This window comes from Canis lupus, chromosome 33 (assembly GCF_003254725.2).
Source record: "Canis lupus dingo isolate Sandy chromosome 33, ASM325472v2, whole genome shotgun sequence".
Lineage (NCBI taxonomy): Eukaryota > Metazoa > Chordata > Mammalia > Carnivora > Canidae > Canis > Canis lupus.
Window position 1 is genome coordinate 24471881 of NC_064275.1, and position 16818 is coordinate 24488698.

The window sequence follows — 16818 nt, forward strand, 5'->3', positions numbered from 1 at the left end:
CTGCAGAATATATGTAATTCCACATATCCCTTTATTCTTTAAAGCAAAGGACAAAATTTGTACAATACAGAAGAAACAGAGTAGACAAAGAAAAACAAAAGTGGTAAAATAGATGCTTCTCTGATTCATGTAAAAATTCTTTTAAAAATAGTATTTTCATTTATATATGCCAAATATACTAGAAACATGGATAGAGTATTACTTAGAAAAGAAAGAAGGAAAAGAATATGGAATTGATGCATGCAGTTCCATGATAAACATAAAAAGTGAACACTTTGAAATCTATTACTATAATACTAAAATGTATATTGTCTAATTTCTTTTTTTATAGATGTTATTTATTTATTCATGAGAGACACACAGAGAGAGGCAGAGACACAGGCAGAGGGAGAAGCAGGCTCCATGCAGGGAGCCCAATGTGGGACTCGATCCCGGGTCTCCAGGATTACACCCTGGGCTGAAGGCAGATGCTTAACCGCTGAGGCACCCAGGCATCCCCATCATCTAATTTCTTTTCAAGAAACTTAAATTCCTAAATTTTTCATTTTCTTCGGCAATTTTAAGTGTTATGGATAATCAGTAGAAAGACCTTATCTATACCCATTACTTTATCATTTTAATCAAGAAAACTTCTAGTAGCTTTCTGAATGGATATCAAATTTCTATATGTGAGCATTTTAATCATTCCTATTTCCCTGAAAATAGTTGGCTATTTGATTTTTGGAGTGTGATTCATTTTTCTCTTCTCTTTGACTCAGTTTTGCCACATGAGCATTGCTTTCTACGGGCACTGCTGTCCATTTAGGCTAATGGCCTAGCTTCCTCTTCCTTTTAAGAATGTGTGAGGAAACTTCTGGATCCATTGGGATATTTCTAGGCAGGGTTCTTCATTCAAGATTAGGATCTGAAAATGGGACTCTAGGTTTATGAGGTGTGACTCTCTGAGGGAAAACCCTTGGTTTTTCTACTTCACTGACGTAGGATCAGCTGCCCTTCAGGGTACCCCTCTAACTAGCTCTTTTTAGGAGAGAGAAGCCAATTGAGCTAGATCTGGCCTTTTCTTCTCAGGATCTGTGACAGAAGAAATAATTGGGAATTAAAGATTATGTGACCTGTCCAGGGTGAGAAACATGGAGGCCAGGTTAGCTCAGAGAACAGAAGAGGCAAAGCAACAACTACATGAGGATAGGATAGAATGGTCTAGTGGCTAAATGCATAGGTCCTGAAATCAGGCTACTAGATCTCAAACTCCAGCCTGCCCTGAGTCTCTTGACCACTCTAAGTCCTCATTTCCCCATCTGAGCAGACACGTGGTTATAAGAGTACTTACCTCATAATGTTGCTCTGAGGACTAAATGCGATAATACATGTAAAATGATTTGATTCTCATGTGTGACAAATGTTTGACATCAGTATTATAAAGCTTTCCAACCTACAGGAGACAGGCAGTGAGGGAGAGGGCCAGGGCAGTACTATGGAGAGGATATAGGGTAGGTATGGGCTGCGTATCCTACTACCTTGTTCTCTATCTGTGCCTGTCACAGACGTAAGCTGCTCTCTTCGGCTTGGGCAGCTGCACCAATACGTAATAAGAGATTTGGAGACTCCTCAGAAAGCAAAGAACAGCTGTGCCTTTCTCCTCTGCTCAGCTTATTTTTGTTCCCTGTGAAGGCCACTCTAGCTGCTAAGATTAAAAACACCCCCCTTCCCCCCCACCCCCCAAATCCTCTATCCAGTGAACCAAGAGATTTAAGTGGCAGCACCAGTGACAGAGTATCTGGCTGTCTGGCTCCTGGGTGTTGGCACCTCTCCACCCCCGCCCATCTCCATCCTAGTTTTGGCTTCCCTAGTCAGACTTCTCTGCATAGCAGCAGAGGGTGTGCTCAGCAGCTCTGCCCAATGACTGACGGACCTGCAGCAGCCCCCGCTGAGGAGGCCAGGCTGTGATTCAGACTTCAGAGCACATTTGGAGGCTATTGCTTCTCAGCTGCCAGTAACAGCATTAGATTTTGTATTTTGTGGCACTCTGTGGTCACTCTTCTGATTAATCAGTTCTCTTATCTATCTAACCCTCCTCCCAACTACCCCGTATCTTTACCCCTCGCTCCTCTCTCCTCAACCTCCTTATTTTACCTAGTGAATAACTACACATTTCAATGCATTTGGATATAAAGTCTTCTCTCTAATCTGATGGACAATGGAACTTAATTGTGAATCCCTTTGGGAGGGTTCTCCTTCATAAAAGATGAGGCTATTCAAAGGAAGCCTCTTAGCCTACAAACCCAATGCCTGTCCAGGGATTACGGAGGATTCTCAGCTGGCCTGTAACTTCTACAAACATTTCCCTCAGCTCTCAGACTCCCAGATTCAGGGGGCCCCCTCAGAATGATCATATGTATAATCAGATGATTCTATCCAGAGCTTGGGGCCCTGCACCTTCAGGGACATGTCTGGTGCCTCTTATGTTGTGGTAAGTCCAGGTTATCTTATCAACATGTATATTGTACTTTTTAAAAGCATATGGACTTGTGACTGAGATATTTATAACATAGGGGCTGGACCCGAGAACTAAGGCTCAGCAAAGAAAGGTGCCCCAGAGATTGTTGTGGTGACAGTGAGTGATTAGAGAGATAGATAAGCTGGCAACTCTGACTCCCCCGACCCTAGTACAATAAGAGAAGCTCTGCTTTATGAGTTTTACATATTTGATTTTTTGCTGGATATTCTATTTGTCTTTTAAATCTATTCTCTGCTCTTCTTCCTCTTGCTCTTGCTCAAGCTGACTGCTATGAAGTGCATCATTTGGGCTTCCTTGCCCTCTAGCTTTCCACTGGGTTCGCCAATGGGAGGAACAGCAAGAGGTTGGAGGGCAGAAGGAGAGAGAAACATGGTCATTTATTCCTTTGAATCTTTCCCTTTAGACTCTGGTTTGGCAATGGCAACATTCCTCTATCAAAGCCCACAGCCCCTATTTAGTAGCCCCCTCCTATAGCTGCGTTCTTGCCAGAACCTGGCAAGCACTCTGCCCACTATCTTACCCCTTCAGGCCTAGGGATAGCCATGCCATCCCACCGTGGCTAGCCCTGTGGTACTTTCACCTTCCCGTGCTGGTTTTCCTTTATCTCACACAGACTTTTGTGAATAGACCTTTCATTAAACACTCTTCACTTAACCCTTTTTGGTTTCCATCTTTGTTTGAATTTCCCACGCTAGTTGTGACCGATTCAGGCTTCTATTGTAATATTTTGTTTAGGAAAGGATTCTACTGCTAAATAAAATTTGGAAAATCCTAGCACTGGATCAATCAGAAGCATTGTGAGAACAAATATTATATTCTTTGTGAGCATGAATTATTTAAATTGGCTGGAGCAATGTCTTTAAAAAAAAAAACACAAAACATTGAATTAGATAATGTTTACCAAACATTGTAAAGTTCCTACTGATGAATATATTTAATCAGTACTAAATTTAGTTACTAAATGGAGGCGAAAATGACTCTGGAATTAGACCTGAATTTTGACTTTGGCACTTAACATCTGCGTGATTTTGAGTAAGTTATTTAACCTCCCTAAGCCTCAGTTTTCCCCTCTTTGAAATGAAAATAATAACACTCCCTACCTCATGGAATTGTTGAGAATTAAATGAGATAATGTATATAGAATACTTAATAATGAGTTTGATACTTAGCTTGATATCCAATAAATTTTAACTTTTGCTATTATTATTTATAACAATAAAATGCAAAAGAATATATCAAAGCAGCAAAAGTCAACAGTTTGAAGAAACAGTAGTTTGAAAATCTAAAGGTCTGGATGGGGAAGCAACAAGTACTTCAGTTAGATAAACACCAGAACTATTTCTTCCTGGAGCTTGTGTTTAAATCTGCCTTCCTATTTAAAATCCAAATTAATCAACATGCATTCCATACCAGCAGAGATTTGCTGGTGCTATCAGTATATTCAGCCAAATATATGTATAAACATACATACAGACATATGAAAGGCAGTGAAGGTAGAAGTTACTTGAGGAAGTTACCAATGCTGGAGATCCTTCAAGTCTTGGCTCAAACATGGAACTCTCCATGAAATCCACCCCTGACCTATTTAAAACTGCAGCTCACTTTCAATCCTCAGAGTTCCTCATCTCCCATGTCCTGTTCTATTTTTCTTTACTCTATTGCACTCATCACTTTCTAACATTTTGCTTATTACATTTCTTGCTTATTGTCTGTCTCCTCTAGTTAGAATATAAGATTCATAAAGGGAAGATTTTTTTTTGTCTTATATGCTAATGTTTGCTAACTTGGTAGCCAATAAATATTTGTTGAATGTTGTTGAGTCATCTCTGCATTACACTGTGTGTGATATTTGGCTACCGAAGTATGCTAAATGATAACTTCTGAGTGATTATTTAATTGTATTCAATGGATGTTTACATCAGTTTAACAGGTCAGTTGTCATTTATGTCTAGCCTCCACTCTAATTGTGTCTGCTTAGCAGTCTGGCAAAAAGTGGGCACTCAGAAGGTGTTCATCCTCCTGTGTATTTAGCTGTGTTGGATATAGATAGCTTTTTGTTTTAAATTTAAATCAGTCTTTGTGTACATGTATCTGTGTAGGTGGGTATACCTCAAGGCACATTTGTGCTTGAGAACAATGTTAAAAGCTTTCAACTATCTATTTGCAGCTTATCAGAGAGAAGACATTAATTGCTTCTTTAGCATTCCTTTCTCACTTCAAGTGTCTCCCCTATTTCCTTCCTCCCTGTAAAAGCAACACATTTAGTTTTCTAAATTTTAACTATTTAGCTTGTTTTCCACATTGAATGCTTGATAAGACAGAAATAGTCTAGCAAGACTTTCCTTAGACAACATGGGACCTGTCTGTGACTGTTTTTCCTATTATTGAAAACCTTGTGGTTCCTATTCAAATTATCTTCTAAGATAATCAGGAGCCCCTTCACCTGCTTTCTTCTGCTCATAGGTGAGGCTGGAAATCAACTTGCTAGTTCAAAGTATTAAGTCTAAAAGCATAGTCCAAAAAGCTGGAACTAAGGGGTGCCTAAGTGGCTCAGTTGGTTAAGCACCCAACTCTTGGTTTCGGCTCAGGTTGTGATCTCAGGGTCATGAGGTTGAGCCCTGCGTCTGGCTTTGTACTCAGTCTGCTTGGGATTCTTTCCTTCTTCCTCTCTCTCCTCCTTTGCCCCTCCCCACCTAAAATAAATTAATATAAAATATTTTTTAAAAAGCTAAAACTAAGTTGAAGACAAAGAACTCGTGATGGAGAATACCTGATACTGAGTGGACTCATCTTGGAAAAGAAATCAGAAGTTTTCTCAATTAAAGGGAAGAGAGCTTTTATAGAACACCTGTCATATAAATTGTTAAGGGTTCTCATCTGCTCTGGATGACTATTACCTGTTTTCTGAAGACTCAACGGAGATAACGTATCCTAATAAGGGATAGAAAATAGCTTCCATCTTATAAACCAACTATGTTCAGTTATTGTGGTAATTGACTCAGAATGTGGTCTGCTAACCAGCAACATTAGTATCACCTGGCAACTTGTTAGATATGCAAATTCATGGTACTTACCCCGGATCTACTGCACCAGAGACTCTGAGGAAAATCTCTATTTTAATAAGTCCTTCAGATGATTCTGAAGCACACCAACATTTGAGATAAACTTGATTAGAGTACTGTGTTAAGAAGGATTCTAATCTGAGCCCAGTGGAGAAAAAAATGACATCTATTTGTGATGTCAACTATGAATAAGAGAGGGAGGGATGGCAATTAGTAGGCCATGTACTTGTGATCTCATTCCCAGAGTTGATAAAATATAATGCAAATGAGTTATCTAAACAAGCTATTCAACTTTAGCTACTCAAAAGTTCTGAAGAATTAAAAAGAACAATTGGTCAAAGTAAATAACAAATGTAGATGGAATGGTGCCAATGGACTGATTGAAAACCACAGGACTCCTTATCCAAGACAGTGCTCTGGAAGAAACTCTAGAAAATATGTTTTACTCTAAATTTGGCAAGATGTGATGGCAATAAACATAATATTTATTGTGACAGGAAAAATAACAAGTATTCAGAACTTTTTTTTTCTTCACAAGGAGAATTATGTGTTCACCAGTTGAGTTTATGGGTCTTTTTTGTACAGAATTAGTGTGAGAGTGGAAGATTAAAAGAGACCCAGAGAGCAGGGCTTGCTCTATAGGGGTAAGAGGATATTAGTGGAAATGTAATAGGCCCAAAAGGTAAAAGGAGTGTACAATAAGAACCAAAAGGTGCTGATTTGGAGAAGAGATTTATTTTGAGTTTTGAAGATGTTTTGGAAATAGAATTTAAGGAGGTAAAGGTAACATGGAGAGAGATGAAGAAAGAAAATTGTAAGAACTTTTGCTATGCATTAGAATAAAGTTGGTATTTTTGAGAGACTTCTGTAAAGATTTAAATTGCTTTTTAATTATTATTATCATGGGATGCCTTTTTAATTATTATTATCATAGTGGTTGCATCAAACATCTACCCCCTCAGAGACTAGTCCAGAAGCATCTTGCCCTAATTCTTCAAATTAGTGGCTCAGTGTTTGAGTGTCTGCCTTCAGCTCAGGGCATGATCCTGGGATCCCAGGATTGAGTCCCACATTAGGCTCCCCATGGGGAGCCTGCTTTTCCTTCTGCCTATGTCTCTGCCTCTATCTGTCTCTCATGGATAAATAAATAAAATTTTAAAAAAATTATTATTGTCACTATCATAGCTATTTTAGTTGTTGAACTATTGTTTCAGAGTGATGCCATACTAAAATAGAGATTTATTTAGATTAAGTATTTGTAAATTTATTATTTGTTATTCCTCTGTCTTCCTCTATAAACACTGTTTAAGGAAGTACACAGACAACAGTAATACTAATATCTTGCATTTGTTTAAAATTTTGTGATTATAAAACTGTTTTTGATAGATCACATTTTCAGAACATTATGGTAAGGCAGGTGGGGTGATATTATTATTCCCATTTTCCAGATGAGGACACTAAAGCTCATTTAAGTTAAATCCCTTGCTCTGAGTGAAACAACTAGTAAATGATGGATTTGGGCTTCAAACTTGGGTCTCCTAACTCAAATTTGGGATTCTGTTTATTACCTCAGATGGTAACAAAGAGTAGTATAAAGGTACAAGTCTTCTGTTAGGGAAGGTAATTTGTTTTAAACTTTAAATTTACACGATGTCTCACAAAATATGGCTATAGTTTTAGCCATGCCTTAGTATGTAATGATTTGAGATCTTGCTTGAACGATGAGATTATTGAAGGTTTTTGTGATTGGGAATGAGGAAAGTTTTTCAGACTGAACTGTAACAATGACAGGTTGAAAGCAGAAGTCTCCCAGTCTAGCTTAATCTAGCTACAGAGGATTAAAATGACCTTTTGTTAGAGATTATTAAAAGAGGGCTTTTAGAGAGTGGGTACAGATGGAGCAGAATAGAAAGCAAGCTTGGCTGCAGGACTATCAGAAACCTGTGCTTTGTAACCTGCATTGCTTTTATGCTTCTTTGTGTTTATCTCCCTTTTTCTTCTTCCCTTCCTACTTAGTAGGGTTGTGTTGAAAGTTCTATCCTGTCTAATGGAATCAATAAAAGGGATTTGGTCCTATTTGGGTTGGAGCTTTACCTGTTCACCTCTGAGAATCCAAAATAGTGATGTGAGTGGAAAGGTGAATCTCTAGGAGACAAAGGTAAGGAGACGTGGTCTGTTAGCTCTTCCTCTGTACAGATTCCCCTTCCTTAGGTAAAATGTTGGAGAAATGCAATCTTTTTATTTTTGTTTATTATTTCTTCCCTGAGAGAAAGATAATCTTCACATGATCTGTGGGAGAATTGAGGCAGGGTGAGGGAGTGGTTGGGAGGAAAAAATAATTATCTTATAAACACATACTTTAAAAAATATGTTGATACTAAATTTATTTAAATGATAGATAAAATGTTTAGAACAAGGCCTTTCTCTATTGATATCTGGTCTTTGAACTTCCCAAATTTGAAGGGACTATTTTGTATTTTAATTTTTTACTTTGCAGTGTCAGATGACAAGCAACAGAGCATAGTTCTCAAATGCAAGAGTAAAATAGATTTCAGGATATCTTTCCCTTTTTCCAAGCTGAAGAAAAGAAAGTATTAAGGGCTTTATTTGCTTATAGACTTCTAATTTAAAAGTTGTGGAGTTTTCCTCTTCTTGATTAGGCCTTGAAACCTGGAGTTAAATAGTGGTTGCATCAAACATCTACCCCCTTAGAGACTAGTCCAGAAGCATCTTGCCCTAATTCTTCAAACACCATTGAGAAAGAGAGAAAGAGAGAGAGGAAGGTAGGAGAATAAATTAATCTAAAGATATAGTAATTGGAATATGACTTTTCCTGATCCATGGAGTTGAAGGATTATCATTGACAAGAGTTCAAATACACATAAATGAAAATACTAGACTGTATTTGGATAAAATTAGCATATTTTCCTAAACTACATAAATTGTCAGGAAAGTTGTGTTTATCTGGTATTATTGCATAATCACATGCTCAACCTTGGCAGTGAAGTGAAGCATGTAGGACTAGAAGTTTGTTTACATAGAACTCTGTAGAGACCCGTTCTTGTATTGGTATATGCTGTAGGTTGGCATTTATATACAAACTAGTTAATTATTCATGTTTATCTTTGTTTCCCCTATAGCAAAATGGTGAAACCAATTTCTTGCATTTATAATTCTAGGAACGAATGTAGTTCTAATGGAAAAAAAAGATTCACAAATACTGTCTAATAAAATGTACAGTTCTTATGCTACCAGATGACCAAGCAATTTTTATATGTAAGAAGCATACTGCAGTTTAAAAAAAAATAAATCCTTCATGAATATAAAAGAGGAAATATCATAAAGAAGAGATAAAACTTGCTTTTGCCACTATTCTACCATCAACTGTTCTGTTGCTACTTCTGCAAAGTGAACAAAGAGAAGTACCCAATTAACTTCCTCAAGTAACCAAATATTTAAAACAAGTGAATACACAAAACCCTTTCAGCAACCTTCATTTGTAGGCAAGGTAACCACGGAGAATCAATAAGTAAGTTGACCAAACATCTGTAAGAAGAATGTATGTGTCATAGGGCTGTTGCTTATGGACAGTATACCTGACTGGCTTCCTGTCCCTGGATTCCCCTAATCCAGGTAACTGCTTCTTACCAAATCCACTTGGAGGCTTTGTTTCCTCCCAGGTCTTGGAATATGTCTTACTCAACTCATTGATTTGAGATCAAGTCAGAGTTGTTGATGGACTCACTCTAACGCTGGTGCTTGTCCCAAATCTTCCAAATTGGGTTCATTTCCTATCTCCTAATTACATAACTGACTGAGTTTCATGCCATCATGTTTCTCTTTTCTCTGACATTTATATATTAGTTTGCTAGGGCTGCTGTAACAAACTACCAGAAACTGGATGAGTTAAAGAACAGAAATGTATTGTCTCACAGTTCTGGAAACCAGAAGTCAGTCGAGTTGGCTCTTTCTGATAGCTATGAGGAAGAATCTGTTCCATGCCTCCTCCTCCTAGCATCTGGTGGGTTATTGGCAATATTTGATGTTCTTTGGCTTATAGAGGTATTATCCCAATCTCTGCCTTCATGTTTACCTAGCACTCTTCCTGTGTGTTTATTTTTTCACATGACGTTCTAAGGACACTAGTCATATTGGATTAAGAGCCCATCCTATTCACCTTACCTAATTATATCTTCAACAACCCTATTTATAAATAAGGTTTCATTCTGAAGTACTGGGGAGATGGCTAGGACTTCAACATATGAAGTTTGGAGAGACAAATTCAACTTACAACAGCTTACTTAACTCTTTTCCTAGTTTCTAAATGCTGTTCTGCTTACTTTCTGCCAATGGTTCACCTCTGATTGCTTATCCTACCAATTCTTTGATAGGCACCTTCGATTTGATTTGAATTTCACCTAACTATACTCCTGGTCTACCTTCTCTCTTCTTAGGACATTAATGTCCTAGGTCTACACCTACTATGGGAATCATGTCTAATTATGCCTACTCCTATGCAGCAGGCAGTATAATGCCCTTCCCCCCTCCACATGCAGATATACAAATCCTAATCCCTGAAACCTGCGGATGTGTTAGGTTCCAAGGCAAAGACTAATGGAAATTACAAGCAGAATTCAGGTTGCTAATCAGCTCATCCTAAAATAGGGGGATTATACTGGGTTATCCATTTACACCCAATATAATCAAGGGGTCTTTAAAAATGAAACAGGAAGTCAAAGAATACAGTCAGGGAAAGAGATACGATTAGGGAAGTAGGGCCAAAGAGATGCTGTGTTGCTGCTTTGAAGATGCAAAGAAGGGGGCTGTGAGCCAAGGAATGCCTGTAGCTTCTAAAGCTGGAAGAAGTAAGGAAATGGATTTTCTCCTAGAGCCTGCAGAAAAGGAACACAGCTTTGCTGACAGACCTTAATTTTGGCCCAGTAAAACACATGCCAGACTTCCAGACTTTAGGACAACAAGATAACGAGAAAGTTAATACACCCATGAATTAGAAATTCCTGGACACGCTCTTATGTTTAGGTATCAGTCTTTTTTTTTTTTTTTTTTTTTAAAGATTTTATTTATCAGGCTCTGTGCAGGGAGCCTGACGCGGACTCGATCCCAGGTCTCCAGGATCACGCCCTGGGCCGAAGGCGGCGCTAAACCGCTGAGCCACCCGGGCTGCCATAGGTGCCAGTTTTTGTGTGATCCTGAAAATTCTCCTATTCCCCTACTTCTATGCCTGCCCCCAATTAATCTATTTTACCACCACTGTGAACCTTAGAATGACCATGCAATTGGCACAGCACTGTGTAATTAATGCACTAGAGCTTGCATAGGTATTAGAGTCATAGTTGACTATAAATTCTGGTCTTGCCACTCTTTAGCCATATGACTTTAGATAATTTATTTAACCTTTCTGAGCTTTCAATACTTTTCCCTAATTTATAAAAGAGAGATAATAAGGCATACTCTTATAAGGAGGATTAGTAATATCTGTAAATGGATCCAACACCATGCATTATATATACTAGGTACTCAATAGGTAGCTATTACTAAGGCATTTAAATTCTTAAGATCACTGTTTGATTTTTCTACTACATTTTATTTTTAATCAAGAAGAAAAACAGATAATGGGATCTTGAAAGGAAGAATCAAGGAGATGTTGTATTTTATAGTACTTATTGGTGGATGGATGGGTATTCAGGAATAAATAATCATCATAATAATCATTATCCACAAAAAGATCTTTAGAAAAATGGAAGTTATATGACATCTAAAACCTACTCATAACAAAAAGTAGTTAATTAAGAGACTATTTAAAAATTTTTCTTCTGTTTCAAAAAAAGGGAAAAATGCAAACAATGCTAAAATCTTGTAGTAAAATTTGATAGGGTAGAAAGAGAGTTAAAAAAACTTTAAGAAATAACAATAGTTGTTGATGATCTTAATGTGCTTATAAAAACAGGGGGAAACCACCTAAGGCAGTACTTTCTGAGTTTAACTGCAGAGCTACAAACTCGAAAATATTTTAAAACCATGATGTTTAGCAATGATAATATCTGAATCTAATAGTACAGTTTTGTTAGATATTTGTCATCTACATGATGGATAAAATCAAAATATGTTTTGAGACTCAAAATGTACTTCTAATTTTAAGAACATAAGCAATAGACATTTATTAAGAAATGGGCATGATTGTCATTAATTAGTTCCTGCTGCTGCAAACTTCTTAAATCTCCAATTCAAAAAAGAGAAATATGGGGCCAGTCCTATGATCATATTTTATAGCACTGGAAAGCAAATAGTACACATAGGATGCAAAGGATAATTTCAGTCGCGGAGAGCAACCATAATAACTGGGGTGAGGCCAGAACAGTACTTGTAAGGCAGAAGCTCTCCAGAGGGTAACGGAAGCTTCAGGATCAAGTGGGGTAGAAAGGAAAACATACCTCCCTCCTGGGAAGGAGCCAGATGCCAAGTTTAGATAGGTTGAAGACTGGAATATGGCACCAGAACACATGTGATGGGGTACCCGGGTGGCTCAGTCAGTTAAATGTCTGCCTTTGGCTCAGTTCATGATCCCAGGGTCCTGAGATTGTGCCCATGGTTGGCTCCTTGCTCAGCAGAGAGTCTGCTTCTCCCTCTACTCCCTCTCTCTCCACCCCTGCTCATGTGCACTTGTGCTTGTGTGCTCTCTTTCTCTCTCAAATAAATAAATAAAATCTTTAAAAAAAAGAAAAGAATACATGTGATGGACAAGGAAGTAAGTGGGACTTATGAGGAAGTAAGTTGCTGGGTATGTGTAGGGGAGAGAAGAATAAAATAAGCCAGGAACAACATGACATCACTAAGGATCACTGCTCAGGAACAGAGTAGGGAACACACTATGGCACTTCAGAATCTAGCAGGCAGTTACTTCTAAAGATGAGCTTGTGGGCATGACCCAATTTCCACAATGTCAGCCAGGACCTTCTGCCCACTGTTCTCAATTCTTAAAGTGGTCAGGCCTGGCTAGGTGAGCAACGGTATGAATCATGGCAAGCCGCATTTGTGATCTGATATTGCAAAAACAGAATGTCTTCAGGTGGTAGGTCCCAGAATACAGTCTGGGATTCTGCTAAACAAATATGTCCTGAAATATGCTGAAAAAGTCTTTGCACAGCAAGGCTACTGGCACCTCTTGCTTTTTGTCTATGATGTCCCCAACTTTTTCAGCCAGTGACAAAATTAAACTTCACTCCAAGCCAAGATATAACCTAATTTGTGATGAAGCAGAAAATTTTTTCAACTTAGGCAATCCTGTAATTTTTAGAAGTCTATGAAAGGAAAAAAATGAGATATCAGATGCCCAGAGTCAATTAGGAACTTCCTAATTCACCTCAGTTATTGATTTATGTAATTATTTCAGGCAAGTGACCTTGGACAAATAATAGTCCCCAAATACATTTATAATTCTAAGTGAAATATATTGGTGTGATATCTTGTTCTTTGACTTGGGAACACCCTAGCCTCATTCTAAATATTGATAGGAATAAAGGAACTAGAAGTGTTTACTCTAGTTTACCTAGATGAACAGGTAAGGTAAGTATTCCTACCTAAAATGAAGAAAAATGTCAGAAACATTGTGGGATGAATGCTACATGCAACCTATATCTAATCAGAAACCATGTTATTTCAATTTTGCTTTCCAGATATCTTCTAAATCAATCTACTTTTTTTCTAGGCCCTTTAAGAACATTATCCTAGTTGAGGGCCTATCACCCAAATTATAAACAGCTTCTTAATTGGCCTTCAGTCTTTCATTCATTTCTTCCAACTTCTCCACATTACAGGAATTATGGTTTTTAAAAATATCTATACTGATCACTTCATTTCCCTGGTTAAAACTTTTAATGGAGCTCCACTTTTCTTAGAGTAAAGCCCATATTCCTTAAAATGGTCTACAAAGATGTTTATGACCTGCCCATTATTTATTTCACCAATTTGAATTCCATATTCTAGTCACACTGGACAACATTCAGCTTCTACATGCCATGTTCTCTTACCTCTAGGTCTTCAACTTTATGTTCTCTCTTTCTGTAACATTCTTCGTTGTATCTCACCAACTCCTCTCTTCCTTCAACTTTCAATAGCAACTTTAATTGCTATTCACCTTTCAGGTTTGGGTAGGCATTACTTGTGCCTCAGCAGTATTCAGCTTTCCATCTTCAGCCAACACATGGCTAGACTACATTTCCCAGCCTCCCTTGCAATTAGGTGTGACTGTAACTTAAATGTGATGGAAGTGATATGCCACTGTCAGTCCTGGTCCATAAAATCCTGCCACAAGCAAACCTTGCTCTATTCCTCCATCCATCATCTAACTGGAAAGGATTCAGTAGACTTTGAGGAGGATGGAGGCCCAAGATGAAAGTGTCTGAGACTTGCATGTAACTTTAATTTGAGCAATAAATAAATCATTCATGTATTAAACTGCTGAAAATTGGGGTTTATTTCAGCAGCTGGCATTATTTTCCTTAAGCAACACAAGATCTTAGCTTAGTTTATATTTTCCTGGAAAACTTTCTTTGAATAACAAAATCTGTCTTCTCCACTCTACTGTAAGCTCAGCAAGGGGAGAGACCATTATCTTATTCACTATTGTGCCTTCAGTTTTCTTTACAGTGTCTGTACACAGTGCATGAACAACCAAAAATATCTGTTGAATATTAAATGAATGGGCTTTATATTGAAGCACAGAAAATTCAAATTTGAGTTTTCAGAGATTAAACATATAGGATTAAACTTGGAAAAGTACATTTAATTCCTTTATAGAACAGAGAGGAAACTATGAAAAAGTGGAAAATTCTTACATCCATGCAAGCAAATAACTTAAAAGACCAAATCAGCATGTTGGGGATAAGTACATTAATACAAAGGGCCTCGGTTTGGCACTCTAGCTGGTCTGCTTTATGATTTTACTTAGAAAACCCCGATGAGGATATCTGTCACCTGGAGTGTCAAGAAGCTTTTGAGAAGCTAAAATAGGCTCTGATTTTTCTTATCAGTTTTTAGAGCTCCAGGCATTTCAAACCTGCTCAAAATGGCAGTTGACATGTCTTATAATGGTTGGAGCACTTTGTTACAAGACCACAAGGCAATAGTCATCTACTTATGAGAAAAATGTCAAGAGAAAGAAACTTGTCTTCTCTGTAGCATTAATATAAAGCAATTTGCACTACTTGGATAAACTTGATCTATCATCTATCTTTGGTCAATATTTTTTTTGTGTGTGTTAAGTGATCATCAGGCTCTCTCTGAATTAGGGTACACTAGACCAAACAGCGGCCTATAGAAATAACTTTGGATATAGCAGTATGAATACATTTTCAGAGTAGGAGAGAGAGAGAAAGAATATTCACATACTAGAATATTCTTTGTGAGAATAGAAAGCATAAGATTTTTGAATGTCATGGACCTCCCTCAACTAGTAAGAGTTATACAATTGATTTTCACCAAAACTAATTATGCCATGGATAAGAAAGGGTAGGGATAATGTGGTATTCATAATTTATTTTGGTTTTGTATTTTTTTTTTACTTATAAGAAATTATTAGATCCCTATTTCACTTACTTGCTAAAGAAATGCAGAAAACACAATTTTGGATTGGATATTTAAGGCAAACACCATTAGTTTTCTATTCTAAATCCATTCCTGTTACTTCTTTCCTATTAGAAGCCTGACTTTGTTTATGCCCAGCCTCAGATGACAAAGCATGATTGGTAAGCCAGTGAGCTTTCCTTTCCTAGTCTGTCTTGCAGCTCAAGCTCAGGTGGTTATGTCATTCAGTTGTAGCAATGAAACCAAAGATGAAATCTTTGGAAAAATCTTTTTCTTTTTCTGATAATAAGAGACATATGCTGCTGGCACTGTTCTCCCCTAATTCCTGCCTACTTCCACCCCCATTTTTCCTACTCTGCATGCAGATGTGCAGTCTAGAGCTTTAAAGGCCATTTTCCTACCATGAAGCAATTAGCATGAAGATAAAATCCAACACACTATAGGTGACAGAATGGAAAAATGGAAAGAATCTAGATTCTTGGCATTGTTTAACAGATGAACTAATATCAATAAAGATAAACACTCATTTCTAGGCTATTTGTAATAGGAGAAAAATGAGCCCTTATTTGTTTAAACCTTCATTAGTCAGGTTTTCAGAAACAAAAAAACATAGGTAGTATATAGAGAAGAGTAGAAAATATATTGAAGCATATTTAAAATGTACACCAGATTTGAATGCATACCTTTCTCTCACTGGTGAGCCAAATCGACTCTGGGATACAAGACTTATGCATTCGGACATTCAGTATAAGGGTAGAACTGTAAAGACAGGAAAAAGGAGTATAAATCATTTAGTTAAATGCTGTTGCCAGTTACTTAAAAAAAAAGCCTCTGTGCATTTTTGAAACATCTTATACTAAATCATGGAGAAATAAAGAATTTGAACAAACCAATAACAAGTAAGGAGATTGAGGCAATAATCTAGCACCTCCCAACAAAGAAAAGCCCAGAACCAGATGTTTTCACTGGTGAATTCTACCAAACATTTACAGAATTAACACCAATCTTTCTCAAACTCTTCTTAAAAACTGAAGAGGAAGGAATCTTTCTAAACTCATTTTATGAGGCTAGCATTACCCTAATACCAAAGCCAGATAGACACTACAAGGAAAGATAGTTGTAGGCCCATATTCTTGATGAATATAGATGAAAAAAATTCTAAAAAGAAAATAGGAAACTGAATTCAACAGTACATTAAAAGACACACATCATGATCAAGTGGGATTTATCCTTTGGATACAAGGATGGTTCAATATATACTGATTAATAAATATGATACACCACATTGATAGAATTAAAGATCAATACCATATGATCTCAGATACAACAGATACAGAAAAAAGATTTGACAAAATTCAACATACTTTCATAATAAGAACTCTCAACAGATTGAATGTAGAAGGAATGTACTCCTACATAATAGAAGCCATCTACAGCAAATCTGCAGCTAACATCAATTCAGTAGTAAAAGTTTGAAAGCTTTCCTGCTAAGATTAGGAATAAAACAAGGGGCCCACTCTCATCATTGCCATTTAAATAGTAGAATAGGACTCTGAAAGTCATAGCCAGAGCAATGAAGAAAAAGAAACAAAAAGCATCCAAATTACAAAGCAAGAAGTAAAATTTTGTTTGCAG

General features: G+C 37.3%; 1 protein-coding gene across 1 annotated transcript in view; it reads right to left on the reverse strand.

The window, feature by feature from the left end:
- LOC125754232 (uncharacterized) overlaps positions 1 to 16818 on the reverse strand; it is a 65264-nt gene that overhangs the window by 21591 nt on the left and 26855 nt on the right. Inside the window, exon 3 of the mRNA XM_049105251.1 lies at positions 15867 to 15942. Coding sequence (XP_048961208.1) covers positions 15867 to 15942 — 76 coding nt within the window. The remainder of the gene's footprint in view (positions 1 to 15866; positions 15943 to 16818) is intronic.